Source organism: Panicum hallii, chromosome 1 (genome assembly GCF_002211085.1).
Source record: "Panicum hallii strain FIL2 chromosome 1, PHallii_v3.1, whole genome shotgun sequence".
In the NCBI taxonomy this organism is placed as follows: domain Eukaryota; kingdom Viridiplantae; phylum Streptophyta; class Magnoliopsida; order Poales; family Poaceae; genus Panicum; species Panicum hallii.
In genome coordinates, this window is record NC_038042.1 from 52,487,225 (window position 1) to 52,514,643 (window position 27,419).

The following is a 27,419-nucleotide window of genomic DNA, read 5'->3' on the forward strand; positions in this document are numbered from 1 at the left end:
ATCGCCGGTTGATCCGACGCTTAGGTTTTGAACGCCGGTTGATTGCGTCGGTGTAGTTTACCAGAGACTCTGCCAAATCTGCATCTGTACGCCGGTTGAACCGATGCTTCCACAAATGAACTCGTCGGTTGAACGATGCAAATAACAGTTGATTTTTAGGTCAAATTTGTGATCTGTTCACCAGTTGATCCGATGCTGCGAACTTTGTATACACCGGTTGAACGCCTGAAATGACTGAGCTGAATCTGACACTTAGTAACGCCGGTTAAACCGATGGGTATAGATCCATTGAACGTCGGTTTAACCGGTGAATCCAAAAACCCTCTCTCAGCTTACTTTTCTATGCTAAGTCCAATAAACTTATAAAATTCAACTAAACTCAAGTTAATGGACTTGCATAGGCGACTTTACCCCTCAAAATAAATAGGATAGCTTGCTAGCTTAAATAATTTTCTTTTCAAAAATCAAGGGGAAGTCGCAAGAGAGACAAAGCGCCAAATTAAAATGTATGAGCTATGTCGTAGGAATATTGAAGAAAGAAAGCTTCATACTCATCACGACATTGCTCACAAGGCAATAACGCACCTAACACTTTACTCTTTTCACTTCTCATGAATTGAGATCTTGTACGTAAAACAAGTCTTATTTTCATCAAATGATCTCCTTTGTGACCCTTACGCATGCAATGATAATGCAAACTACAACCGCATGCGAGAGAAAGATAAACATGAAGTGCACAACTATATGACAAGAAATGCATAGCGAGAATTTAAATTCTACTTGTCAAGTTTGATCCCACGGAAAGCTTCTTCATGATGAGCCTTTCTACAAGCCTAGAGGAAAACAAGTGGACCACCACCTCTAGCTAAACTCTTGCTCATCACTATCTTACCATGGTTAGACAAGTGTCCTATATGTATGCATTTTTCTATATGACCTGGCAACTTACATGACGTTTGCCGCATCTAATACATTAAGCTCATTTCTTAGCCTAACAAAGGTACTCTCGTCTAAAGGTTTTGTGAAAATATCCGCCAATTGCTCCTCGGATCTCACACCTTGAAGGGAAATGTCCCCCTTGGCTTCGTGATCACGCAAGAAATGATGGCGAATATCAATGTGCTTTGTGCGAGAGTGTTGAACCGGATTCTTGGCAATTTTTACGGCACTTTCATTGTCACAAAGGAGTGGTATTCTTCCTAGTTTCACACCAAAGTCCAAAAGGGTTTGCTTCATATATAGAATTTGGGCACAACATGCACCGGCTGCTATATATTCCGCTTCCGCGGTGGACAAAGCCACAGAATTTTGCTTCTTACTCGACCAAGAAATTAGAGAACGCCCAAGCAAGTGGCAACCCCCGGAGGTACTCTTGCGATCCACACGGCTTCCGGCAAAATCCGAATCCGAGTAACCCAAGAGATCTAAGCTAGCGCCTTTGGGGTACCACAAGCCTATGCTAGGAGTGTGCTTGAGATACCGAAGGATCCTATTCACAGCAGAAAGGTGTGATTCCTTAGTGTTAGCTTGAAAACGGGCACACAAGCACACACTGAACATTATATCGGGTCTAGATGCGGTAAGGTAAAGCAAAGACCCTATCATAGAACGATAGAGGGATTGATCAATAGGTTTACCGTCCACATCCAAGTCGAGATGCCCATTTGTAGCCATAGGAGTCTTAATTGGCTTGCATTCATCCATCTTGAATTTCTTCAAGATATCTTTAGTATATTTTTCTTGATAGATGAATGTCCCTTCTTTCATTTGTTTGACTTGAAAACTAAGGAAGAAAGTCAATTCGCCAATCATGGACATCTCGAATTCTCTAGACATCATGGTAGCAAACTCATAGCTTAATAAATCATTAGTTGAGCCAAAGATAATATCGTCAACATAAATTTGACAAATGAAAAGATCCCCGTTGACGTCTTTTGTGAACAAAGTGGTGTCCACCCTCCCGATCTTGAAGCCTTGCATGATTAGGAAGTCACGAAGCCTCTCATACCAAGCCCTTGGAGCTTGTTTGAGCCCGTAGAGTGCCTTGTGCAACCTATAAATATGGTTGGGATTTCTCGGATCTTCAAACCCGGGAGGTTGCTCAACATACACAAGTTCGTTAATAAAGCCATTTAAGAAAGCACTTTTCACATCCATTTGATATAACTTAATATTATGATGTGAAGAGTAAGCAAGAAGAATGCGGATAGCTTCAAGTCTTGCGACCGGTGCAAAAGTTTCACCAAAATCCAAACCTTCGACTTGAGAAAATCCTTTTGCCACAAGTCTTGCTTTGTTGCGTACCACCACCCCATGTTCATCTTGCTTGTTTCGAAAGACCCACTTTGTGCCGATGATGTTCTTATCTTTCGGAGGAGCTTCGAGGACCCATACTTCATTGCGGGTGAAATTGTTCAACTCTTCTTGCATGGCCATCACCCAATCCGAGTCCTCAAGTGCTTCCTCTATACTAGTGGGTTCAATATAAGAAACAAACGAGTGATGTTCGCAAAATGAAGCATACTTAGAGCGAGTTCTTACTCCTTTGGAAGGACTACCAATGATTTGACCAATTGGATGATCCTTGAAGATGCGACCATACTTCACTAGCGGTATTTGCGTGGATGCTTGTTGGGGTGGATCATGAGTGACTTGTGCTTGTGGTGGAATATTTTGCTCTTCTTATTCTTGGACTTGGGGTGTTGGCGTTGACACATTTTCTTTGAGGTAGTGGATCAACTTTATCTTGATCTTCATCCACTTGGGGTGCCGTGGAGGTGTTTGCCAAAGATGAGGAATTTACTCCCCCTTGATCATTGTCTTCATGCACCTCCTCCGGCTTGATATCCCCAATGGACATCTTCTTTAAGACTTCTTCAATCTCTTCATCCCCTACATTTTCATAGCCAACAACCTCCTCTTGGGAGCCATTAGATTCATCAAACTCCACATCACATGTTTCTTCAACTAACCCGGAGGTTTGATTGAATACTCTGTATGCTTTGGAGTTTGATGCATAACCAAGAAAGAAACCTTCATCACATCTATTTTCAAACTTACCGAGCCTTTTCTTTTTATAAATGAAGCATTTGCAACCAAAGACTCGAAAGTATGATATATTTGGTTTCCTCCCGATGATGAGCTCATATGGAGTTTTCTTGAGGAGTCGGTGAGGATACACTCGGTTGGATGCATGACACGCCGTGTTGATTGCTTCCGCCCAAAACTTCTCGGACGTGCCATAATCATCCAACATTGCACTTGCTAGGGTGATGAGTGTCTTGTTCTTTCTTTCCACCACTCCATTTTGTTGAGGCGTGTAGGTGGCGGAAAACTCATGTTTGACTCCTTCTTCATCGCACCATTCTTCAATCTTCATATTTTTGAACTCGGTGCCGTTGTCACTCCGGATCTTCACGATTTGGGAATTGTATTCCCTTTGAGCTTTTCTTGCAAATGACTTGAAGATTTCCGGAGTTTCACCCTTATCGCCTAGAAACATGACCCAAGTGTAACGTGAAAAATCATCAACAATTACTAGGCAATAGAGGTTACCACCAATGCTCTTGTATGAAGTTGGACCAAAGAGATCCATGTGTACTAGCTCGAGCGGCTTGGAGGTAGATAACATCGTCTTGATAGGATGATGAGTTGCAACTTGCTTCCCGGCTTGACATGCTTTGCATAGCTTGTTCTTGTCAAAAGTGACGTCCTTTATGCCGGTGATCATCCCTCTCTTGTGGGCTTTCTTGAGGTTGCTCATGCCAATATGAGCAATTCTTCTATGCCAAAGCCACCCAAGAGACGACTTGGTGAAGAGCCAAGTCATGGTGCTTGTTTGCTTTGAAGAGAAATCCACCAAATAGATATTGCCATGCCTAAACCCCGTGAATACCAATGACTTGTCTTTTTCATGAGTCACTACAACACCATTCTTGTCAAAGGCACACGTTAGTCCAAGATCACATAATTGTGCAATAGAAATAAGATTAAAACTGAGTGCTTCTACAAACAAAACATTTGAAATGGATAAATCTTTTGAAATTGCAATTCTATCCAAACCTAAGACTTTCCCTTTTGAGTTATCACCATAGGTGACATGTTCATGATCGCCGGGGTCTTCAAGTGAGGTGAACATACTATCATTGCCGGTCATATGTTGAGAGCAACCGCTATCAAGTACCCAATGTTTTCCACCGGCTTTGTAGTTCACCTACACACATGAGAATTCATTTTTGAGTTTTTGGAACCCAAACAAGCTTTGGGCCTTGCACATGTGTGACAAGAGCTTTTGGGACCCAAAATTGCTTGGGGAGCTTCTTCTTCGACTCCTTAGCAATTTTGCCAATGAACTTGGCCTTCACCTTGCCCTTCACTTTACTCAAGAGAAAATGGTTATTTTGAAACATTGATGAGTAATTTTTGGGTAATTTAGGAAGAGGACGTGATGGTAGGGTGCACTCCCTAGTGTGGTGCCCGGTGACTTGACAATGTTGGCAATATGAGCCAACTTCCTTGATGAAGCTTGTCTTTATCTCCGGAGAAGGAGTTGTAGCCATGTTTGGCTTCGGAAATGAACCAAGACCTCTCTTGCCATAGTCACGGGCATTGTTGAAGAGAATCTCCTTGTGGATGTATTCTCCTCTTGAGAGTTTCTCCACACTACTCTTGAGGCTTGCCACTTGATCCATCAATTCCTTTTCCCTAGAAGAGGCAAGCTTGGGCGCAACATTAGTGGCATATGCATCAATGAGTAGGTCATCACATGAAGTAGAAGCATTGACCTTTTCATGAGCAAATTTCTCAAGACTTGGGTCAATAACTTCATAAGCAAATTCAAGTTCTTGATACTTGTGAGCCAACTCCCAATGCTCTTGTTTGAGATTTTTGTGGCTCTCTTCAACTTGCTTAGCAAGTACAAGTGACTCATTGTGCTTTTTGAGCAAGTCATTGTACTTACTAAGTAAGTCGGAGTGGGCAAGCTCTAACTTGGCATGAGTGCTCGCAAAAATTTTGACTTTGCCTTTTTCCCTCTTGATGACAGATGTATACTCATTGATGAGGTTAGTGAATTCATTAGGATCAAGCTCTTCATCACTATCATCTTCACTATCTACCTCACATACCTTGGTGTTACCTTTTGCCATGAGGCACATAGGAGGCGGAGGTAGAGGTGGTTCTTCATTGGTGAGGGCGATGGTGACAATGTCTTCTTCATCACTTGAGTCTTCGCTTGATGAGACATCGGTTACCCACTCTTGTTTTTTCACAAAGAAACTTTTCTTGGTGTGCCCCTTCTTCTTTGGGAAGAGCTTGGTCTTCTTTTTCCCAAATCTCTTGTTTTTGTTCTTTCTTTCCTCTTCTTCATCATCGCTTGAATCATGGCGATGCTTGCTCTTGTTGTCCTTGTTTCTTTTATCCGGCTTGGGGCAATTTGGACGGATGTGCCCTTTTTCGCCACAATTGTAGCAAATCTTATTCTTGACATCCATTGGCCGGAACATTCCCTTCTTGGAGTCAAAGTTGAAACCCTTCTTATTGATCTTCTCATTTAAGCGTGTGAACTTTCTCATCATGAGAGCAAATTCTCCATCATCTTCAACATCGGATGAGCTCTCATGATGATCATCTTCTTCATTGCTTGAGCTTGAGTCTTGTTTGACCATCTTGACCTTGCGGGATTTGTTTGTCTTGATCTTTAAAGCAATTGACTTGCTTGAAGTTGGCTCTTCGGACATACCAAGAATGCTCATTTCATGAGCGCGAATTTCGCCCACAAGTTCCCCTACTTCCATTGTGTCAAGATCCTCCTTTTGAAGCATAGCATTGATGATGTTATACTTGGGCTTCGGGAGGAGCATGAGTATCTTGCGATTGATGGATGCACTGTCAATTTTGGAAATTTCAAGTGCATTAATGTCCTTGACAATGACATTCAAGCGGGAATACATATAATTGCAATTTTCATGAGCTAGCATTTTAAAGGAATCATACTTAGCTCTAAACAAGTGATATTTTTGCTCACGAACTTTGGTGGAACCTTCATGAATTTCAATGAGCTCCTTCCAAATATCACTTGCTAGGTCCATGCCATTTACTCTAGCAAAGACCTCCTCACTAATAGCTTCGAAAATTGCATTTCTAGCTTTACCATTCCATTTTAATTGTTCGGGGGTGGGAGTTCCGGTGAACCCGACTTTAGTTGCCGACCACACTTCGGGGGCAATCGCATCTAGGTATGCGGCCATGCGAACTTTCCAATAGACAAAGTTCTTGCCCTCGAAGTGAGGCGGCGAACCACCCATCTTGACCATAGCTCTAGGCGGTGAATCCTAATGATCCAAAGAGCAACAAGGCTCTGATACCAATTGAAAGGATCAATGGACCAAGAGGGGGGGTGAATTGGGCCTTTTTCAATTTCTAAAACAAGATAAGGCAATCTTAACCTATGCAAAAATAGAAAGGCACCAATTCACCAACCGGGTAACTAAACTACCTATGCAAGCTAGGAAAGATAAAAGAGATAATGCCTAGCAAGGTAGAGCAAAGTAATGATCCCTAAATCAAGCACATGAAAATATTTGCAAGAAAGATAATGCTTGAATAAGTAAAATGGACAAGGGACAACCGGATTTTTTCCCGTGGTATCGATGTGTTGGCACACACCCCTAATCCACGTTGTGACACTCACAAAGAGTATTGTCACCTCCCAAGTCACCAAGACGAGGGCGCTCACTAAGAGTCTCCGTTCACCATCCCGGTGTGGTGGAGATCAAGCCACGTACAATCTTCTTCTCCGGGCTTCCACAATCCTTGGCAAGCTCCGCGAGAATCACCTCGATCACCAAGATCGCCTAGGTGATGCCAATCACCAAGAGTAACAAGCTAAGGCCTTTCACTTGAGCAAGAACCGATCACCAAGAACGGATGCACACAAGCTTCTCTCTACTCAAGTCCTTAATCTTGCTTGTTAAATGATTGAATGAACAAGTGTATGAAAAGATGAAGCTAAATGTGGCTCTTGACTATAGTATAAGTGTTTGGATGTTGTCTAGTGTTAAGAGTGGTAGAATGACCCATTGGAGGGGTATATATAGGCAGCTCACACGAATAGAGCCGTTGGAAAAAAAGCTGCCAGAAAACTGCGTAGCGCCGGTTAATCCGACGTCCCTCCAATAGCCATCGCCGGTTTAACCGGTGAATGTAAACTGCCCCTTCTGAAAACTAGCCGTTACAGCTTGGGCAGATTAACCATCGTTGCATCGGTTTAACCGGTGAGTGTGGTCATCCATTGAACAACTGAAAAACCAAGTCACTGGACAACTGCACCGACGTCCAATTTCAAATAGCGTCAGTTTAACCGGTGAGTGTAGTTGTCCACTGATCAACTGAAAACCAATTTTCTGGACAACTGCACCGACGTTAAATTTAAATATCGTCGGTTGAACCGGTGTATAGACTTGTCCAGACTCTGCTGACCTCGTTTAACCGACGTATAGAAAACTTGAGGCGTCGGTTAAACCGGTGTTAAGGATTTTTCTGATTTTGTCTTTTCTGACTTGAGTATTGAATAAAATCCAAATATTTCTTGAGATATAAGTTGAGAACCACTTATTTGAGCTTCTAGAAACCTGAGTGACCATTGTGTGCATCCATTTTCAAATGACCATGTCCATGCTCAAGTTACTAAGCCTAAACCCCTCTTAATAGTGCGATCACTACGAAACTATAAAACCTATACTAACCTAAGTGTCCTTCTCAACCTTATGACACTTAGGACTAGAAAGATCCTTAGTCTTGACATATTATTGAGTTGAATGCCGATATCGCCTTTTTGAATAATGAAAATTAGGGGCCTCTTTTGACATATAACCAAATGAGCGATAATGATCTATAAATCTGCACAAACTCATTAGCCACAATAATGGTTATCATTAATCACTGAAACATACCTTGAGGGCCTAGATGCTTACACGGGTCCAGTCAACCGAGCTGACCGATTTCTTGTATCTCTCGTGATTCTCTTGTGGGCCCTTTGTCTCTTATCCGGGGTAAGGTGCTGAGTGGGAGCATTATAACGTAGGTGATGATGCGGATGATGAGTGATTGCTGCTCCTAGCTTCCATTTGTCTTTTCTCTTTTTGGTGCTTGATGCCAAAGGGGGAGAAAAGATTGTATCCTAGTGTGTTCTTAGAGTCACGGTGAGCTTGAGTGCCGTCAAAAACTTATTTGGATATTTGGATGTATGTGAGACTATGTGTTTATTGCTTATCTCGTATTTGAACTAAGTTGGGTTGTAATAACTTATTTATGGATGATGCTATGCTATGATTGTGAACCTATTGCTTATTCTTGTTTATCTAATCTTGGTTATATCTCATCATGGTGCTATAACTTTATTTGGTATGCTCATTATGAGATGGAGTTCATGAATATCTTGTGGATGCATGGATTTAGGGGGAGCTCATCACATATTTACATCCTCAAGCTCTTTTAAATTCATTGTTTTTATAGTTTCATTTTGGTTGTCATCAATCACCAAAAAGGGGGAGATTAAAATGCATCTAGGCCTAATGACCTATTTTTGGTGATTAATAACAACCTAAATGTGTATCTAATGTTTCAATTGAGAATAATGAGCAGGGGTCAAAGAAACCAAAAAGGAGAAAAGAAGAAGAACCAATTCCGACGATTCGTTAAAATTGGAGAACGGTTCCGGTTCAAGAAATGTGGTTCAAGCGAAGATAATTCTTTGTTTTATATTTTCTTGAGTTTAGGAATACCGTACTATTAAGGAGGATGTGGAAAGTGTGTGGTAGAACACAAATAAACCAAATCCGGAACCCATGCCTTGAACAGAAAAATGCAAACCCGAGTGGTCCTGGCGGACAGTCCGCCAGGACACTAAAAACAGCCTAACGGCTAGTTTTTAGTGAGGCTCTATATATACCCCTTCGACCAAATTAACCGGTCAAACTGCATAAGCTGAGCCTCAAGCACATTCTAAACGCTCCAAGGCTCTCCAAAGTGAAACCCTAGCTTCCCCACTCCAAATCATTGGTCTAGGGTTGGGTTTGAGCAAGATCCAAGCAAGATTCAAGCTTTCCCCAAGAGATCCACCTCTCTTGGGCATCTCTTGGCTCTCTCCATCGCTTTCCACATCTATTACTCTTGGAGCTTGGCTCCTAGACGGTTAGAGGTGCTTAAGAACAACCAACTCGTGGTGTGGTTGGATTGAGAAGTTTGTATTACCCTTGTTTCTAGTGAAAAGCTCAAGTTTGACCTTTCTGGTTGCTTGAGAGAGGAAAGGGTTGAGAGGAACCCGGTCCTTTGTGGACTCCTCAACGGGGACGTAGAATCCTTGAGTGGATTCGAATCTCGGGTGAAAAATCTTGTATCTCTCGTGTTTGATTACTTCACTTCATCTCTTGCACATTTGTTATACTTGCTTTTTGTACCTCCGTGTAGTATTCTTGCCCGATCTACTTGTATACCTATCTTGTGCTAGATTGCTTCCGCATTTAGTGTTCCTAACTTGTATTAGAGCATTTCTATTCAAATAGATTTTGTATACAAGTTTTAATTTTCAATCGGTTACATTTCTTACCCGAGACGTCCCAGCGGACATTGGAAGTGCCCAGCGGACAGTCCCAGCGGACAGTCCGCCAGGCAGCCTCGGACTGAATTCTTGTGTGCAGGTTTTAAGCAACGATCGCCTATTCACCCCCCCTCTAGGCGTACTTTCATGATAGCTGCGAATGGAGGCTGACCATAGGAACTTTTGTTAACTGCCAGTGCTCTACTATTTTGTAAATCAACACCATTGTAAACCTCTTACGGTGATTATATGGAGCTGGTGAAAACTGTTGATAACTGTTTATATGGGCTTGTGTGGGATGGTACGGCCTTTGCGAAGTGCTTCTGTTCCGTCGTGGACGGACTCTTTGAACTGCGATAAATTGCTTGATGAAATAGCAGCTACTCTGCTCTACACTTAATTTCCATTTTGATGTGTTTTGAATGCTAATTTTCATGTGCTTTTGACTACATATGGGCTTGTGTGGGATGGTTCCTCTTGCTAATTTTCATGTGCTTTTCAGTTCATGTCTATGTATACTGCTGAGTCTAGTCTACAACATATGAGCAGATTAGCGGTAGGAGCATGTATGTATACTTGCCATTTGAGGTGAGGATTAGAGGGAACTGAACCAGATTCATAGGGATAAAGGAAGTGATGCGGGTTCAGTTTGTTAATTTTTCTGCTCCATCTTGAATTAGTCTGAATAGTGCGTGATCTACGTAATACTACCTCCGTTTTCATTTTCATGACGTTTCAGATAGCTACTTTAGTGTTAGTTAGCCTAAGTTTCCATCCATTTTTGAATTTGAGAAAACTCATATTTGTACAGTAAACACATGCATAAGTTAAACGTGTTACCAAACAGATGCCACATGTGCCTAACATTAGGCGTGGCGGGACATCAAACACTTACCATACTTTTCTTCAGCATGCCTAACCTTAAGCGCGGCAGTACACCAAACACATAACTAAGCATGGCTGCTTAGGCACGCCGCACCTGTGGCGGTTGCCTAACCTTAGGCGGTGGCGGGTTAGGCAGCATTCCAAACAGACCTCTAGATCTAAACTCCAGAATTCACCAATAACAGTGCGTATGCCCCCTTTGAATCCCAATACATCATAAGCTCTAAGATAAGTCTTGCATCCCTCCTCCCTACTCTCCCTATGCACTTGATTCGAAATCGAGGCTCAAATTTGACCCTTTCAGCGAAACTCCAGCAGTGTGCAAGCACCGTGTAGATTCGTACTAGTGCGATATCAGTGCACGAAGGTTAGATGGAGGGGTATGGATCTAGGTAACACAAATTACAAGTTTATGAAATTAGAAATAAACTTTCAGAGTAATACAAATTACAAATTTATAAATCCAGAAATGTAATTTCAAATTTGATAGAGCAAACTGACACAACTTCTTGGACCTAAGTGACTTACGTAGTCGGTGATCCGCACCGGCGCGATGCGCTACCTCCATCAGTTGCCTGCGAGGGAGAGCCCAGATCCTCGCAGCTTCTCCTCCACGATGCCGTCGAGCCTCTGCGCCATCTCCGGCGTCATGTGCGCCTTCCAGTCCCCGACCTCCCCCTTCCGGAAGAAGGCCATGTTCTTGAACGACCAACGCCCCGTCCCGTGCACCCCGTCCCGGTTGTCCCGGACGCTTCTCATCCTGTCCAAGCTGCACAGCGCAACTACAGCTTCAGGGACGCCGCTGGCCACCTCCTCCTCGGTGAACGGACAGCCGAGGAACTCGGCCAGCCTCCTCACTGTCCCCACGGCGTCCTCCTTGAGGTGCTCGTACCGGAGGAACATCACCTCCCCCCGCCGGGCCACGCTCTCCTTCCAGTACGTACTCGGCCATGTGGTCCCACACCGGCCCGAACGGCGACACGCCGCCGCATAACAGGTCGAACGCCTCGGCGAACGGCGTCATCTCGGACCCCTCGGGCTTGATCTCGCCGAGGTAGTGGCGGAGCGAGACGAAGGCGTCCTTGGGGTCCCGGCACAGGTAGACGACGCGGCACCCGGACCCCGGCACCGACGCGCGCGGGCAGGGCCGTGAACGGCGCGGTGGTTTTCGTAGAGGGAGTGCAGGAACGGGACCAGCTCGTGCGGGCTGGTGGCGAGGAGCGGGTGGCGCTCGCGGGCCGGCGCGTGGCGTCCGCGGTGCACGACGCTGTAGACGATCGCCTTGAGCCACGTGGTGCCGGACTTGGGCATGGTGGCGAGGATGACGTCGGTCGGGCGGGCGGCGAACGTGTCCCGCATGGCCAGCGTCGGCGCCATCAGGTGCTCCGGGTACCAGAAGCCGTCGTGCTTCCGGTACGGGGCGTTCCCGAGGCCCTGCCGGGAGGCCGGGAGCGCCGACGCCAGCGCCTCATACTTGGAGAAGGCGTCTGCGCACCCGCTCTCGCCGACGATCATCTCGTCGGGGATGCCATGCCTACGTGACTGGATGCTGCTCTCACTTTTTATGCAGACACTCGCGACAGCTTCTAGCTACTATTCCTCGACAGCGAATCCCAAAGCTTAGAACGTAGTAAATCGGATCGATTGGTCATCTCGATTACAAAAACGTCGCTTGCAGAACTCGTGATTGTTTCTATATTCGAAGGAATGGACAAACGACGCACCTGAAGTTTGTGTTTTAGTACCAGGACAACTGAAAAAGCAAGATGCTTTCTTCTGATGGCCTTTATTTAAGGGGTCCAGATCAATCACCTCATAAACAAAGCAAGATAAATTCGTAAAGAAGGCCAATCCGCTAATGGATGCCAAACTTCTGTCCATTTGGAAGCGATGTCACCATCGGACCCCTGACCGCGACCCGCCACCGCGACCGATACGCAGGCCATCGAACTTCAGCAGAGACTCCACTTCGTCCAGGTCGATGGCGGCCTTGATTACGGCGTCGGAGAGGTCCTTGTCGTCCTTGGCTTCGAAGAAGCGGCCCCGGTCCTTGGCGTCGGCCACGATCTGCCGCCAGATGGTCTTGCCGCTCGCCAGCGTCTTCGCGTCGCCCAGGATCCACAGGCAATGCCTGCGACGGCACAGAGCAGGCCACGGTGAGACAAGACGTTCGTGCCCGCACACAGACGGCAGAAAACCAAGGTAGCAAGCGGGGGAAGCTAGGCGCTCACTTGGCCCGGGTCAGCGCGACGTTGGTGCGGTTGATGTCGGCGAGGAAGCCGATCTTGCCGGCGGTGTTGCTCCGGACGGCGGAGAAGATGATCACGTCCTCCTCGGCGCCCTGGAACCCGTCCACGGACCGCACCTTCACCGAGAACCCGTCGTGCGTCGCGTACGCCCCGGCGAGCTTCTCCTGGATGGCGCGCACCTGGCCCTTGTACGGCGACACCACGCCCACGCGGACCTCCCTCCTCGTGTCAACCGACTCTGGGCACACCAAGTTAAGCTCCACGCACTGTGTGATTCACGATCAAAGACAGATCAGTCGAAACAGCGGAAGATACCTTTGAACAGCTTCTGCACGATCCGGGCAACCGCCGCCGCCTCGACGGGGTTGATCAGGCTGCGGTCGTGCTTGCCGGTGCTCTCGTTGCCGCCGTCGATGTTGATGAAGGAGTAGGAGCCGTACATGGGGCCGGTCAGGTACCTCCTCTCGTAGTCTCTGTTCAGGACGTTCGGGCCGTCGGCTATCGTGCCGCCGTAGAAGCTCACGACGGGGAACTTGCTAATCCACGGGTGCATTCTGTACTGCACGTCGAGGAGGTGCTTGGGCTGCCCCAGGGATGTCAGCCTCTCGAACAGGCTTCTTCCAAATCCTGCATCGTCACAAACCTGCACGAGTTTTTTTTTTAATTTGTAGATCAGAACATTTTAATCCAAACTGACGCTGCAGATTTCACATCATGGCAGGTGAAATAGGGAGTAGCACACAAAAAAAAGGAGTTACCTTGCTTTTCACTAGTGCCGGAAGCTGACGCTCATCACCGATGAGAATGGCGTGACGGACGCCAGGGAGCTGCAGAGGTATCAGCGACTCGCACTCCTTAAGCTGCGCTGCCTCGTCCACAACGAGGACCTCGAATGGCTGGGCCTTCTGCTGGTAGTGCAGACGGTAAGAGCTCGATGCTGTGCAGAGCACGCTCTTTGCCCTCTGAAGCAAGAATTCTTCGATGGTTCGGCTGTCGAATAATTCTGGCAGATCAAAGTGAGCAGACAGGTGTTTTAGCTTCAGAAGACACGAAGTCCTTGCCTGCTTCAGCTCAAAACTCACACCGTCGTGCACATGGCTCAAAAAATTCCGGAACAAAGAACGGTCTGTTCCATCTTCGTCACTTTCAAACAGGGTTCGCAGGCGTTCATCAGATTCAGATTGCACAAGCTCTGCAAACGCATTGAGCAAGGGCGGAACCTCAGCCATGCAGCGAAAATTTTCTCCAGAGGTTGCAGTTCTGGGAAGATCATCGCAGAAAATCCCCACACAGCTCTTCAAATCTTTCTCCAGACTTTTGTAGTTACTCTGAAAGTGGGTCTTGAACGACATTTTATTTTTCTCAATTTCCTGTATACTTTTCTGTACTTCCTGTAGCTTTTTCTGTAATTCCATGATTTTTTCCTTTCTGGATGAAGTTTGCACATTCTCGTTCTTCATCCTAGTGACAAGATCATGCCTTACCTCCTTTTCTTCTAAGATCAATTCACTTATGTCATCTTCGATGCCTGCAGTATACCTTTCATACTTAACCAAAGGATGCTCAAGAAGACTTAGCATTGAACTCAGACAGTGTGTCCACCCTGACCCTGGCATCAAGCACTGACGCAGGCGGCGAATACGGGACTCCATGAAAATCCTATTTAGGTCCCCGTCCGCGCCCATCCTGCCCTCGTTGCCGAAGAGCACGACATCACTGAAGAAGCACATCTTGCTACCTCCCCCGGAGGACTCCTCGATGAGACTGAGGACTCGAGAAGCCACCTCCACCACCGCGGTGTTCGTCGGGGCGCAGGTCACCGTCCTGTGGTTCTTGATCAGCATGGACCACAGGAGAGCGCTGATGGTCTTCGTCTTCCCCGTCCCAGGAGGGCCCTTGATCAGGCGCACGGAGCACGTCGGTTCCTTCATTGCTGAAACGCAGTCCTGGACGGCCTTCAGTTGGGAGTCGTTGAGCTCGAACTCTTCAAGTGCGCCAAGGTCCCCATCCAGAAGACACGAAGGCAGCACTGACGACGACGCATTGTACCCTTGGCCGAACTGTCATAAGAAACAAAAAAGAAATCTACAGACTGTAAAAGTAAAAATTCACAACATATTCACTAGCTACGGAAATGGAGCCACCCATACCTTTGGATTGAGCATCTTCTCAATGATGCTGGTGTTCCTGCACGCTGCAGCGTGCACGTCCACAGCATTCTGTATGCGATTGTACGTGGTCATGTTGATCAGAAACACGGCGACAAGGGGCAGCCCTTCCTCAGGCCTGCGCGACAGCCGGACGACCGTGCCGTCGCCGCCCTCGGCTTTGAGCACGGAGCCGATCAGGTAGGACTTCCCCGTCCGCCCCAGGTCCGTGCTGTGCCTGGGCTTCCGATCCGTCAGCACCAGCACGTCGGCGTCCTTCGGGGTGTAGACCTGATCACGCTGGGGCGCGTTGGGATCGGCCTTCCTGACGGTGATGCTGAAGATGGCCTGGTCAGTGGGGAGCTGCTCCATCCTGACCACATCGGCCGCAGGCGCGTGCTTGATGCCCTCCAGTGCCGAGCAGAGGTCGGCGCGGGTCTCCTCGATCAACGGCATCATGAAGGATTGCAAGTAATCCTTCAGCGAGGTGAAAGTCTTGGGTATCTTCTTAACCTGCATTTGTGATTGGATATTGTTACTAGTCATTTGCATTTGTGATTGGATATTGTTACTAGTCATTTGCTTAAAAAAACATTGTTATGTGGTTCGTCCAGACACATTCAGGTTCCTCAACGACACAAATCACTTTAAAAAAATGTGAGGTAGGCCTATCCTCGGCCAGATACTCCTAATTCAAGAATAAAGAATGGCATATGCATATCTGTTCTGCTTGAAAAAACAGGCAGAGATTAGAAAACGAAAAGCTGAGAAGGCAGATGCTCACCTTTTTCTTTAGGAGATTCTTGTTGAGCACATCCTGGAGCGACCACGAGAACATGTGCCTCTCCAGCTCGCCCTGCTCCCACGACCCGTACCTGCTGGTCGTCTCCTTCCCCCTGGCCGACCTCGCTCGGAAGCCGTGGCCATCAGGCGATTCCTGCCGCACCAGCACGACGTCGTCGTCGCTGACGTAGTAGTCGCTCATCGCCGCGCCTCCGGCCGAGCTCCGGCGACTGACAGATGCTCGACTACTTGCAGTTGCAGACTGACTACCAATGCGCGCGGTTTGCACGAACGCTAGTCGTCGCCTCGGTGATTTATTATAGGGGAGAAGACCAGTGCTATCCTCTGAACTGCCTAGTAAATTTTGAGTTGGAATGCCAGAGGCCAAGCGATTGATCAATCATCAATGGATTCAATGCAATCCGCCTTTCCAATTCTGAGTGGTTGTTGGGCTGCGCATTTGAGTGCGGATGGCCATCAATTCGTCGCCGCGGGGGGAAAGCGAGGAGCAGTCGATCCATCGGAAACAATCGAGCAGTCGCAGGAACCGCTGCCACTGGCTCTGCGCGCCAAACTGACCGCCGTGAACAACCCGGTTTCGAGGTTGACTACTGAATTAACCTTACGACGAGATGCGCCGCTAGCACGTTGCTCCGGTTTAGGCTATCTCCGATCGTCGTTCTCTGTATTCTTCTTTATATCCGTTATTTACAGACTTCTCTACAAGATTCTCTTCTCTATATCTCATTTCTCTCCAACAACGTTCTCTAAATCTCGTTTTCTATATATTAAACTCTATATCAGAAACGTATTTTGTTCCAAATTTCTGTACGTACGTATTTATCATACCTCAAATGCTATGGATATATTTTATTTTTATTTAATCCAGTGTTTAAAACGTAAAGAAAAAATAGAGAAGAGGAGAGAGAATCTCTATATATAGAGGAAACCTGTAGCGTTCTCTATTTTAGAGGACCATTTAGAGAACGCTGCTGGAGCATATAGATAACGGAATCTTCTCTATACATAAGGTAGAGAACGGTTTAGAGTCTCCCAGGAGACAGCCTTAGGAGTACTTCCAGTTCTAGGATTGTCCACTGGCCCATACTGTCGATTCTTGTACCTTTTCCACACTGTTTTGTTTTTGCAGGGGATTTTTTTTCAAGATTCTCCTTTTATGAAAGCATATTATACGAATCAAACCCCACAAAAGATTTGTGGAACTATTGTGCTCCGGATTTGTGCTCCTACTGCTAAAAATAATTTTCTGTGGAAAAATATAAAAGCCATCACCATAGCTTAGAGATTAAGCTACGAAGGAAAACGCTCAAATAGTAGCAGTCGCCAAGTCCGCGTGTCAACCACATGAGCGAAGCGGCTGAAAAACAGACAAGAGACAACCACCTCGCTCACGCAGGCGTACACGGCACAAGCAAGTTCCCCAGTTCAAACGCGCTGAGACCCCCGCAGACCGGAGCGCGTGAGTGGGGAGGAAAAAAAAGGCCCCAGAGATTCAAAACCTCCCAAAACCCTCGCCCCCGCCGCCGTCGCCGTCGCCGTCGCCGCCATGGACCGGGCCCCGCCGCGCGGCTCGCCCCGCGACGCCGTGGGCCAGCGGTGGCTCGCCGTCTTCGCCTTCCAGGCCGTCCTCTCGGCCGCCGCCTCGGCGCTCCACCTCGCGTTGTCCCCGCGCGGCCGCCGCCACCCGCTCCTCGGCGTCCCTGCCGGCCTCCTCCTCGCGCTCCACCCGCTCCTCGCCTGCGCCGCCACGGGGCTCCTCGCGCTGGCGCTCCTCCTCACCGCGTCCCCGCGCCCGCGCCCGCCCCCGCTGCAGCGGCGCGCGCTCGCGACCGCCCTCCTCGCCGCGGCCGGCGCGCTCTCCGTGGGCGCCGCCGCGGCGATTCTCCCCGAGGACGCCCGGTGGGCGGCGGTCGCTGGGCTCGGGTTCCGCGGGGCTGTGCTGGGTGCCGTCTTCGCCGCGCACTACTTCGGCCGTGGGAGGTGGTTGCTCCAGTTCCCCGTCGTGCAGGTGAGTGGATTGGGGGAAGTTAGGGTTTCTCATACATCAAATTGTTTTGAGTTTTCTCGAATTGAAGATGGTCTATAAGTTGTCACGAGGCTGTTGCAACAATAGAAGATGAACTTTCAGGTTTAGGCATCACATCGGTATGCGTTTGGATTACCTGCTTAGCGTGATGGTAGTGATTTCTGATACTAAAGCAACGGCAAGTCTTCAGGCTATTCCTGATTTACTCTAGTATGCTGCATGATTCCTGCTGCTTTCTACAGCTTCATTATAGTTTATTTTTGATTCTATGGTGAACTTATCAGATGTGGAGATGGCTTCCAGCTTTGGTTGTAATCTGTTTTAAAATGATTTATTAGACCTGTCCTGTCATAGGCTTGTGCTTCATCTAGGGGTTATGGTCGAATCTGCATGCATACAGTAAATTATTCCTTCTATTTGTTGGTTGGGTTAGGTTCGCTCTTATGCAGCGAGTTGATACCTGATACCTGATGGCTAGTGGTGACTTCGTATAAACTAATAATCCTTTGAACTTTTTGTTTGGTTAATTTTAAGTGCAAATGATTTCTAATTTGCTTGCCAGTTCAGTTGCTTATACTTTCTTCTGGATTAGTTCGTCTTTGAATCTCCTTGAAAAGATAAAAGCGAAGAATTGAACTCAAGTCTATGTCTTGGTTTTGTGTTGTTGATAGTCATCTATCTATTACCACTATTAATAGGGGCACATAGATAAAATGTTCCCATGAAAACCTGAAAGGGCCATCTAAAACCACTTGCTAAATCATCGTTTATTTTTGGCTGTTGTGGTACTCCCTCCATTTCTTTTTGTAGGATGTATTAGGTTATGAAAATGTTGAACTTCATAACTTTCTGATAGCAGTTAATCAAATTATTTGTATGTTTACTGTACAAAAGATGCATCAATAGGTTCTTGTTGTGGTATTGATTTTGTAGCAACTGATAGTATATTATAAGCAAAATTAATTGTCTAGGTATACTTGAACGACTTTTTTGAACTCCTAATACGCCATATAAAAGGAAAAAAGGAGTATACTTTAGTTCCTTCTACCAATCACTTAAGCATTGGGCCAGTACTCTTAATTGCCACTTCTTTTTTGTGCAGCGACCTCTATTCTATGGATTGAAGATGGGGCTTCTGCCATCTGGAAAAAGGGCCCTGAAAGTGTCACTTCAGGCCTTCTGCCTTTCCTTTGTTCTGATTTTACTACTTCCTCAGCAATTCAGAATCGGAGGCTCTATTGGAAGCCAAATACTCACTCAGATCAGCATTTTTATAGTCACAGCTGGGGTTTCCTTCTGTTTGGAAATAAGCCATCATTTTGTCCAGGTTTCCTTTTTGTGATCCAAGTCTTCAGTGTTTAGAGCATGACTAACTTGAAATCCTTTGATCTGTAATTGAATTTCCCGTCCAACAAATTTCAGGTTGTACATACAAGGAGGTGCAGTTTTGCTCCACCTCAGAGCACTGCCGCTGCAGAGACTAATCCCACGGAATTTATCCTGGAAACATTGGAACAAAGTGATCCAAGATCATTAATACAATATCTTGCTTACCAAGATTTGTGTATGGTATCTGAGTGTAACTTGGAACCTTGGCGCCGAGGTGCCTTCTTTGAGGAATCTGGTGAAACTTATAAAAGAATTGTGACAGCTTGTTTGAAGCCACTTGAGGAGTTTACTTCAATAATTGCTAAAGCCCTTGAAGAGTATTCGCCAGATTCATTGTCACAACAGTCCATACTCTTCAGTGCATTTGATGATTCTCAGGTAAAGCTAATAAAACTTGGGTCGATATAAAACTCTATTTTACTTCTGATGTTGTATTTTCTGCTGTGAATGTCTTGGTTATTCATGTTTATGTCTTGGTTGCTAACATAGTGCATTCTTGGTTGGGCCGCAGCTAGTCGATTCCTTATCTTTGCGGTCTCTCTTATTTGTTCATATTCTAATAACATAATACTCATATAGATATTTTCTCATCTCTATACAGTTTTGATATACTTTAGTTGCGATTACTCTATATGTGTTTTCATCCTCGCTCGTAGTATACATATATTTTGAGTTAGCTTTTTTTATGTTAACAATATCAGAAGTGGGTAATTGTAAGCACATATGTCTGAGAACCATGGGATTTTTTTTATAATAACGGAGGATGGTAATAATTTAGATGTAGAGCTACATGGTTACTTTTAGGTTATTGGTAATAGGGGAGATGGGTGAATTAGATGCAAATTTAGAGGGTATGAATATTAGGAGGGTACTTTATACTCTGTTCATAAATATGTGATGTTTAGGACAGGCAAATTAGTTCATTTTTGAACCAATTAGCTAGCCCTAAATGTCATGTATTTAAGGGCAGAGGTAGTATCATTTTGATAATGGTAGGTGTGAGTAATTTATATAGATTTTAGGGGGTTACTTTAGACTATTTTCATAATGGCATGTGTGGTTAATTCTTAAGAAAACATGATAGATCTGATGGCTATTACTATAAATGGGAATAGATGACAAGTCTCCAGAAGGATCCTCCAGTTAATAATTGTAAGATACCACCAGAATGGAACTGCTAGCAGGCATGTAGTATCCACAATGAATTCTTGCAAAACACGATGCATGTAATAGCAGCAATTTTTTTGGTATTATGGTCAACACATGTAGTTTCAATCTTTGTTTTACATTTAAAATCATTCATGTTTTAATAATTCTGAAAATGTAGTTTTTATATTGTGGTGAATACAACATTACAGTTGTTAGCATTCATATTGAGCATCATGCAGCTAATGGTGTTTTCATTTGGAATGTTTCTATTTGTTTGGTATCTGTTTGACAGTTAATTATTTCAAGTCATGCGGCCAATGGTGCTTTCATAAACTAATGCCTAATTAAAAATTATTTTCTGACTTGTTGATTGTAGATATGCACATGGTGTGCTCGGACATTGTCAGGATTGACTGCACGCTCACGCCAGGAGGACCGCTATGGAGTTGCTCAACTCACTGGCTGCAATGCTGCCGTGATGACCACATTACTGTCTGCTCTATTGGTAATTGAGGCATGTTTAGGAAAGAAAACGAACCCACAGCCCGCACTGGGTCCTGAAAACATTAAGTGGGCTAACTTCTCCACAGGACGAAAAGGAACTGCAATTGCAATTGCAAGCACGCAAAAAGGTGGTTTGCACAAGAAAGTTTATGCTATGGCTGATGTTCTTCGAACTTCAGTTTATCAGATAGTTTCAGCATTCATTGATGACCTGCGAGCAAATGCAAAACCAGCAAGTTTGGAGAAGAATTGGATCAGTGAAGGGAGGAAGCCAGTATATGGTTCGCAAGCAGTGTTGGTTCAGAAGTTGAGTTTATTTATTGAGTACCGTGCTGTCTGAACTTGATTCGATGTCTCTCAGATCCTTAACTGCACTTCAGACCGCACATGAATGGAAGAGTTTGGTTTTTCGAACTATGTTCAAAAACCATTTCTTTCCACTAGAACCTATGAAGGAGATGGAATTTTCCATTCACAATTTTTCGGAGGGGATATGGACCTTGACTTGTGTATTCCTGTGGGCTGCTGTGCATAACTCTCTTCAGCAGGCCCACTGTACGATGCACCGTGGAAGGCGCCCTCTTGGGGAGTGGAGAAACTATAATGCGCTCAATCGGTGTTTCTATCTTGAAATTGTATCCTTGCAAACTAAAGTTGAAGACAGCTGTGTGTTGTATCATGCATGGGATTGGGAAACGGGTAGACTTAGTTTTTTTTTTTGTTCGCTTATCAAGATTTGTGACGCTGAAACTGTTACTGCTAGTTAACTCCACTTTCAAACGAGAGAAAAATTCTGAACGCTTTCCTTTATTTGGTGGGATTTGTACTGTCAGCTTTCTGTGATTCATGGTGGATATAAGTTCAAGGTTATCTCCAGAACAGATACATTTTTCTTCCCATGTTACTCACTTGCAGTTTCTGGGTCTTGAAATTAGGCCCAGTGCACGATTGGTGATGTCCAGTTCATTTTTCTTTCTCTTGCAATATTAGTCTGAACTAAAATTGTCGCGCGTTGAGTTTGATCCCTTCATTGCTTTTTTTTCTTTATTAGTCACACTCCAATGTTCCTGGAAAACGTTCTGTCCAAGTCAGCGATTTGCGACAGTTTAGCGCGTGCTAAGAGTAAGACTAAGCTCGACAAAATCGTAACTCCGGTAGGCAATTTGGCTCTTTCAGTACGATGAAAATGCGTTGGATTCTGAATTGTTTCATGCTCAAGACATGCAAATTGCCATTTGAAGTAGCCATTCTAATTCAACCGTGAATTTACATTACAAAAACTCACGAACGCATTGGGAAACAACGAACATGTCATTGCCTGCCCTAGCTGTCAGTTCCGGCAGGTGGTGGATGCGGCGCGCCGGCGCCGCGCAGCTGTGGGCCTGCGCCCAATCATGTGAAGCGCAGGCAAAGGCAAAGTCCGATGAACCCCTCAACTAACGACCAGAACGTTGCCGGCCACGCCCTCGGGTCTGGGCGCCGCGGCCAGCGGCGGCCTTCTCGGCGCGGCGGCCGCGAGCACCGCGAGCGCGCCGGTCCTCACAGCCGCCTTCCTGGCGCCGGCCGCTGCGGCGGCGGCGGGCTTGGCGCAATGCCCGCGCGGCGAGAGGAGCCGCCCGCGGTGCGCGTCGAGTCCCCCTCCGCAGCTCCGGGACGGCTTGAGGCGCTTCCGGGGCGGCTTGGCGAGGTCCTCCAGCGACCCCACGGCGGCGAGCGAGGCGAAGGACTGCGACCTGCCGTCGAAGAACCTGGACAGGCCCCGCTTGAAGGGGAGCTGCGTCATGAGGCCGGACATCTCGAAGCGGCCCGACCCAGAGCCCGAGGAGGAGCTCGAGGCGTCGTCGTCGAGCTCCGACGAGAACCCCGAGGACGACACCCCCGACGACGTGGACGGCGATCCGATGTCCTCCTCCTGCTCCTCGCACGCGGCGGCCTCCGGCCTCCCGCCGCGGAAGAGGAAGTACGCCTCCATGGCCCCAAATCTCCCGACTCGCCGGAGTCCGAACCCCGATCGGACCAGACGAAAAGCGAGCAACGATCCGAGCAGACGGGGAGAGATGGATAGAGAGAGCTGAAGCAGCAGCGTGGCTCTGACACGGCGTGGGCTTGGGAGACGGACGGGCAGGTATAAATGGGGGGGACGGAGCTGGGCGTGGCCCGGGGTGGGCGGGAGGATAAGAACGCGACGCGCGAGCGGAGGAGGGGATAGAAGAGATAAAAAAGAGGCCGGTTATTTCTTTATCCGCAAGTAAATGCGACGGGAGGCGTTGGATTCGGCATTATCATCAGCATCCCGCGCCTGCCGTGCCGGCCCAGCTATTTCTCTCTCGCAGGTTTTTCTCATTTATTTTTCCCTCTCGGCGAGAGGATAAGGCCGCCACATGGTTTCCGCTCGCCCGGCTTTGGAACCCGCGTGCGCTTGGAACGCTGAGCTGCCTGCTCGCTGCGCTGGGGCCGGGGGGTGGGCGAAGCAGGGCCACACGCTCTCAATTCCTACCTGCGACGCGTGTTTTTCCGGGGAGTTTTCGGTTTTCTCCTTTGCCTGCAGGATTTTTGCTTTTTTGGGGAGGGCCGGCGAGCCGGAGATGGGACTTGGGAGAGATCTCCCCCTTTCGAATTTGAATTGACCTGCGCGGGCAGTGTGCTGCGTGCGTGGCATCCCTATCGGCAGCACTGCGCTGCGCCTCAGCTTATCTGCTGCTCCTGCGGCGACAGGCACAGGGGGTGGGAGAATTTACATGGCCGAAATGAAAGCGTGGCCCCGATTTTCTTTCTTTCTTTCTTTCTCAGTTGCAGCTTGAAGTAGCAAAGGAGCAAAAACTACTTTCGGGAGCAGGGCCAATAATTGCGGTTATCTGGAAATTTCTGAGAACATGCGATCCGATGCTTCATCACATGCGATCCGTATTGTTTTGCAGGTACCTGTCTGATTTTCATGCCAGGGGAAAACACTGAAACCACATGCGTTCATGCTCACCTCTTTCGGACCGAAAATATCTTTCCTCCGGTAAAGGCAGAAATAAATAATGTGCATCTTATTATATGGCACTATAAACTACACATATGTGAACCACATGATATGTGATATGATATAATCTAAGAGTGGAACAAACAGCTTGCCCAAAGCGAGAAACAACACGAGGCCATTAGACGTTACTGTCTTCACCTAAAGCTGATCAAAAGCGCCCCGGGCTCTTCCTAATAAGCAGATGCCCCTCTTGTGCGGAGCTGACTCAGCCGGCCTAGTCCTGTCCCCCTTGACCACTAACCCATGGTCCAATCTTCGCTTTTGGCCACACCTTTTTTTCGCCAGAATGGACCGGCGTTGTCTATTCCTGCACCTTATCTTGGCAGCTCGCGATGATCAACTGTCCCCGGTGGCAAAATGTTGTCCCAACATGAGAGTTCAGACCACAGCAGGAAGCTCTTGTCTGAAATGCCTTGGACAGGTGGTAGCTACTATGCCATTCAGTTTGGGTTCAGCCTCTTGCTAGTATAGTAGCATACGGCAAAGAACCCCACCGTTTCCGCCGGAGAGCATCACGGAATACGCCCGCGGAATCCCATGGAAAGGCGCCAAGATCACCGAGCGATACGAATCTGCCATCCATCAGCCTCGCCGCCGCCGAGCCCCCAGGCAAGTTGCTCAGAGCTCAGCGAGGCCAGCGAGTCAAACAAAAGGATCGAAATATTCAGCTCAGGTAATGGAGGAGGAGAAAACCATATCCATTCTTGGGGTGGCCTGCGGCATGAGCTTATCTGCTGGAGGAGACAAACTATAGTCTACGACAGGTTAGGTTAGTTAAAGCTGAAGACCGGGGCTAGTGCGGCTAATCGATTACGCTTATCCGCAGCTGCGTGCCCGCGTGTCGACAGAAACGGATGGGTATGGGCATGGCCGGGAGTTCGTTCTGACAAGAAAGGTAGGGAGCTGTGGGCCTGCCAGATTATCCTAGTCAGACCAAGATAACGTGTTTTTGGGCGACAGATTCGTAGGCTTCGGGCCCAGACGTGTGACAAGCGGCGCGAGAAAATGAGAACACGATGACCGGTGCATTACGCCAATAAACCGAGCATTGCGTTTCTCTGCAGAGGTGGCAGTTTCAGGTTCGTTGTAATCTTTTTTTTTTGAAAGACCAAAATAATTTTAGACAAGTCCAATCTTTTTGACATGTTTAAGACTCTCGAATTATTGATATATTTATGCTCATTTCTCCTACAACTTTATGTACTAAACATGTTTAAATTGAAATATTACTCCCTCCGTATCAAAATATTTGTTACCGTTAATTTTTTTGTTACAATTTTAATCATTTATCTTATTTAAAAAATTATGTTATTACCATCTACTTTGTTTGTGATATGCTTTACTATTATATGTATCTTAAGTATGATTTAATTTTGTATGTTTGTAATAAATTTTTGAACAAGACGAATGATTAAAGTTGTAAGAAAAAATTAACGGTGATAAATATTCTGATACGAAGAAAGTACCATGGAATCCCGTTGAGTCGGAGTTACAGCGTCGTATTCATCAATCAATAAAATAGGCCTTGTCACCTCCGCAAAGGAATCGCAAAATGGTTATTTATTTGTCCGCCATGACGCCTGCCGGCTGCATTTTAGAATGGGCCGTTTACGTGTTCAATTGAAATTGGCTGGGCTTATACGAATAGCAGTACAAACTACAAAGTCGATGGCCTGTTTTACGGACTTCCAAGCTGGACCTCCTCCACCGACGACGGCGACAGCAACGCCGCCTCCCAGCAAAAAATAGAGACGAGGAGCGTTCCTGGCGCCGCCGCACGAAACGATGAGGTTACAGGGGGTAAAGTGCAAAACATCAGATAGCGATTAGAATCAGGGGGTAAAGCGTAAAAAGTCGTATCGCAATTAATAATCCCGATCCAAACCAGGGGGTAAAATGAAAATAAATCGTGATCGCGATCCAAATAAGTAAGGGGGTAAACTGAAAAGGTGAATCGCGGCGGCGGCTCTCCGGCTATCCTCCGCCGCGGCGGACGCGGGCTGGGGATGCTCCAGAAGTCGAATGCGGTGAGGATGAGTCCCGCTGCTTCAGATTTGAAGCCTCGATGAGAGAGCCAGATGCTGGCGTCCGCGTCGCGGCGATGGTGCGGCGGCGCGGGCGAAGGAGCGGTACGCGGTTCGATCTCCGGCGAGCAACGGTGTGTGCCCTGTTCTTATGCTCCACAGGCAACGCTAATGGTGCACGGCCACGGATTCCTAGCAAGCACACCATGGGGCGTCGTGCTCCCTGTGATGCGTTGCTCTGTTTTCTGTCGTTCCAAGCTGCAGGGCAAGCTCAGATGAAGGGCGACAGACATCGCAGTGCATGGAGCTTTCTTTTTTTTTATCTTTGCGGTATTCAGATGCAAGTTCATTAGTGCATGGCGCATTGGCGTGTGAGAACTGAAGCTGATGCTAATCTGATCGAATTAGAATGAATTCATTCTGCCACACCGGAGCTGAAGAAAGTTGGAAGTCTGAACATTGGAGTGCACCAGCTTACACCTGAGCCAAGCATAGTTACGATTAAATATGTAAGTGTTGGTTTATTGGATGCTCTTTATACACAGTAGAATGCACTTCAGACGAATATCGCTTTTCAAATTTCTGGAGAAATATATGGCTTCACAATTCATCAGAAAAGGTACTCTGGTATCACGACAGCTGGTATTCAGAGCTGATTAACTAACAAGCGTTCAGTTCGACCCATGGCTGCCCACCAATTCTAATGCAACGTACAAGGGCAGCAACTTTCGATCCACAGCACAGAACTCTGAACATAGAAAGATGATGTCCAAGGAGATGAGGAACGAGGCTGGAATCTGTCATAGAAACAAGATGCAACGCACTTCCATCAGATATCGTGGAGACTCTGCCCTTCAGTCTTCTGAATATTGAGCTCTAGTGACTTGTAGAGCTCTTCTTCTGGGCTGAGCTAACCTGCAAATACTTAATGCCCAAGAGTCCAAAAGGAGAAAACCTTCCGGCAAAAATGAGGCACAGTTTTTTGTTCGTCGATGACAAAATAGAGGGAAAACTGAATTGCTACAAATTTTGGTTCTAATTTAAACAACCTTTGCATTTTTCTTCTAGTGATGAAGCATTGCTCTCTGAACCCAGGACAGTGAGCATATTGTTGTAACGGCAGGCGCCTTGTTTGATTGTGATGCTGCTGAGAAGAATCATTTATCAGCTTTGCGCAATGTTGGTCACATCCTCAAGGATGTGTCTCAGTATCTGGCATTAATCGTGAGCGTTGGGATGCGCTGAAGCTTGCAACAGCTCTGAAGGTGATATGTTGCCCTGAGAAGAAGTCGATTTTCGTGAGGTAAATCATACTTTCTCTTTTGCATGCGTTCTCAGCTGCTTACTGTCCAATTCATGCAAGCTTGAACCTCATGTAATGTGGCGAATCATATTCCTTTCATATCCTTGCAAAAGATGAGCTATCAAAAGAGACTGCAACACAGGTCAGATATGCTGCTATTCAAGAATTGAGGCCAGTTTCAAAGTCTATAGCATCCTGCGTCATTCAATTGCCTGCACAAACTGCACCAGGTTTGAAGGGACTGAAATCACAAATGCCCGAAGAAACATGGCATATCAAGATCTTAATTAACAGCAGATTGCACAGGAATTAA

General features: G+C 46.7%; 3 protein-coding genes, 1 long non-coding RNA gene and 1 pseudogene across 4 annotated transcripts; 2 read left to right on the top strand and 3 right to left on the bottom strand.

Annotated features, from left to right (window-relative positions):
• Positions 1-10,872: 10,872 nt before the first annotated feature.
• On the bottom strand, positions 10,873-12,037 carry LOC112872578 (annotated as a pseudogene).
• A 200-nt stretch (positions 12,038-12,237) lies between these two features.
• Positions 12,238-14,678, bottom strand: LOC112878622. The gene is made up of 4 exons (XM_025942866.1): positions 13,491-14,678; positions 13,048-13,375; positions 12,715-12,970; positions 12,238-12,614 (listed from the first exon to the last, which is right to left on the bottom strand). Exons 1-4 carry the CDS (start codon positions 14,661-14,663, stop codon positions 12,377-12,379), a joined length of 1,995 nt encoding a protein of 664 aa, XP_025798651.1. The 5' UTR covers positions 14,664-14,678; the 3' UTR covers positions 12,238-12,376.
• A 2,362-nt stretch (positions 14,679-17,040) lies between these two features.
• LOC112892492 lies at positions 17,041-21,648 on the top strand. The gene is made up of 4 exons (XM_025959643.1): positions 17,041-17,691; positions 18,812-19,036; positions 19,132-19,476; positions 20,624-21,648. Exons 1-4 carry the CDS (start codon positions 17,230-17,232, stop codon positions 21,089-21,091), a joined length of 1,500 nt encoding a protein of 499 aa, XP_025815428.1. The 5' UTR covers positions 17,041-17,229; the 3' UTR covers positions 21,092-21,648.
• Positions 21,649-21,921: 273 nt separating this feature from the next.
• On the bottom strand, positions 21,922-22,940 carry LOC112892503. Its single transcript, XM_025959651.1, has one exon. It carries the CDS (start codon positions 22,721-22,723, stop codon positions 22,184-22,186), a length of 540 nt encoding a protein of 179 aa, XP_025815436.1. The 5' UTR covers positions 22,724-22,940; the 3' UTR covers positions 21,922-22,183.
• A 1,212-nt stretch (positions 22,941-24,152) lies between these two features.
• On the top strand, positions 24,153-25,025 carry LOC112889567. Its single transcript, XR_003228130.1, has 2 exons — positions 24,153-24,674; positions 24,740-25,025. It is a non-coding gene; the product is annotated as an uncharacterized LOC112889567 (long non-coding RNA).
• The last annotated feature ends 2,394 nt before the right edge of the window (positions 25,026-27,419 follow it).